Here is an 892-nt window from a genome sequence, read left to right as displayed (position 1 = left end):
AGACGTACGTTTGGACTGGATGATGCTTCTAGAGTGCGTCGCAGGATGTCTGGGATCGCTTCAGTCCACCTCTCACCAAAATGCTAAGCTCAAGCTGCGTCTACCCGAGGGTTCTCCAGCGAAGTTCGTAAAGATTAGCGGCGCTTTGCACACCACCAAACGGGCAGCGGGTCGGGACGCAGAGGCCGCATTGGGCGATTTAAGATTTGGTGACAAACGAGGTAAGCTGAACGCAATACGGAACTGGATGCTGATCTGCGAATATTCATTTCATGGCGCTAATCGTACTATTTAGATATCCTTGTCCAACTTGTTATCGCTCCTGACAATACGACGCAGGAACATGTACCTCAGGACGCCTGGGAGAGCATTGTTTCTGGCCTCGAAGCCCTGGGCGGACCCTTCGATGGCGATGAGCAGCGCATCGTTAGTGTGGAAGAAGTCCCTCTGATTCAGGCTGATCTCACATATGGAGACATTCTTCGCGAAGGCCACTTAACGCATTCGCCAAGACCATCTCTGCTTGCCATTACCATGCTTCCTACCTCTCAGCGATCCAAGTCCGGCAGACCCGGTACACCACCCATCCCACCCCACCCCTCAATCGTCCAACGGCGTATGGAACTCCTTACCTCAGATATGCTCACACGAGCACTCACCCTCGTCTCGCGCTCTCAGCAAGACCGCGCGCACCACCTCCTCACAGAAACCCGCAGCATCCTCAAGGGCCTCGGAAAAGGTGGCCTCCCGCCTCTCCCCCCACCCGCTCAAAAACCCAACCCAGACGCCACAAGCACCCTCAACTCCTCTAACTCATCCTCTCCGCGCTCCTCTGAAATCCCAGACGGCAGCAGCAGCAGTACTGCCACCACCAGCATACCAGGCTCTAGCC

The 892-nt window shown here is 55.6% G+C and overlaps 1 protein-coding gene across 1 annotated transcript in view; it reads left to right on the top strand.

Moving 5' to 3' along the window:
• Positions 1-19: 19 nt before the first annotated feature.
• The window catches only part of HCAG_01357 (predicted protein), a gene marked incomplete at both ends in the record, with an annotated part of 1,220 nt that continues 347 nt past the window's right edge, over positions 20-892 (top strand). The window contains 2 exons of the mRNA XM_001544260.1: positions 20-221; positions 296-859. Coding sequence (XP_001544310.1) covers positions 20-221; positions 296-859 — 766 coding nt within the window. The remainder of the gene's footprint in view (positions 222-295; positions 860-892) is intronic.

The sequence above is a fragment of the Histoplasma capsulatum genome, genomic scaffold, assembly GCF_000149585.1.
Source record: "Histoplasma capsulatum NAm1 scaffold_1 genomic scaffold, whole genome shotgun sequence".
Classification (NCBI taxonomy): domain Eukaryota; kingdom Fungi; phylum Ascomycota; class Eurotiomycetes; order Onygenales; family Ajellomycetaceae; genus Histoplasma; species Histoplasma mississippiense.
Note: the sequence above shows the minus strand (reverse complement) of the source record. Positions and strands in the feature narration are given on the sequence as shown.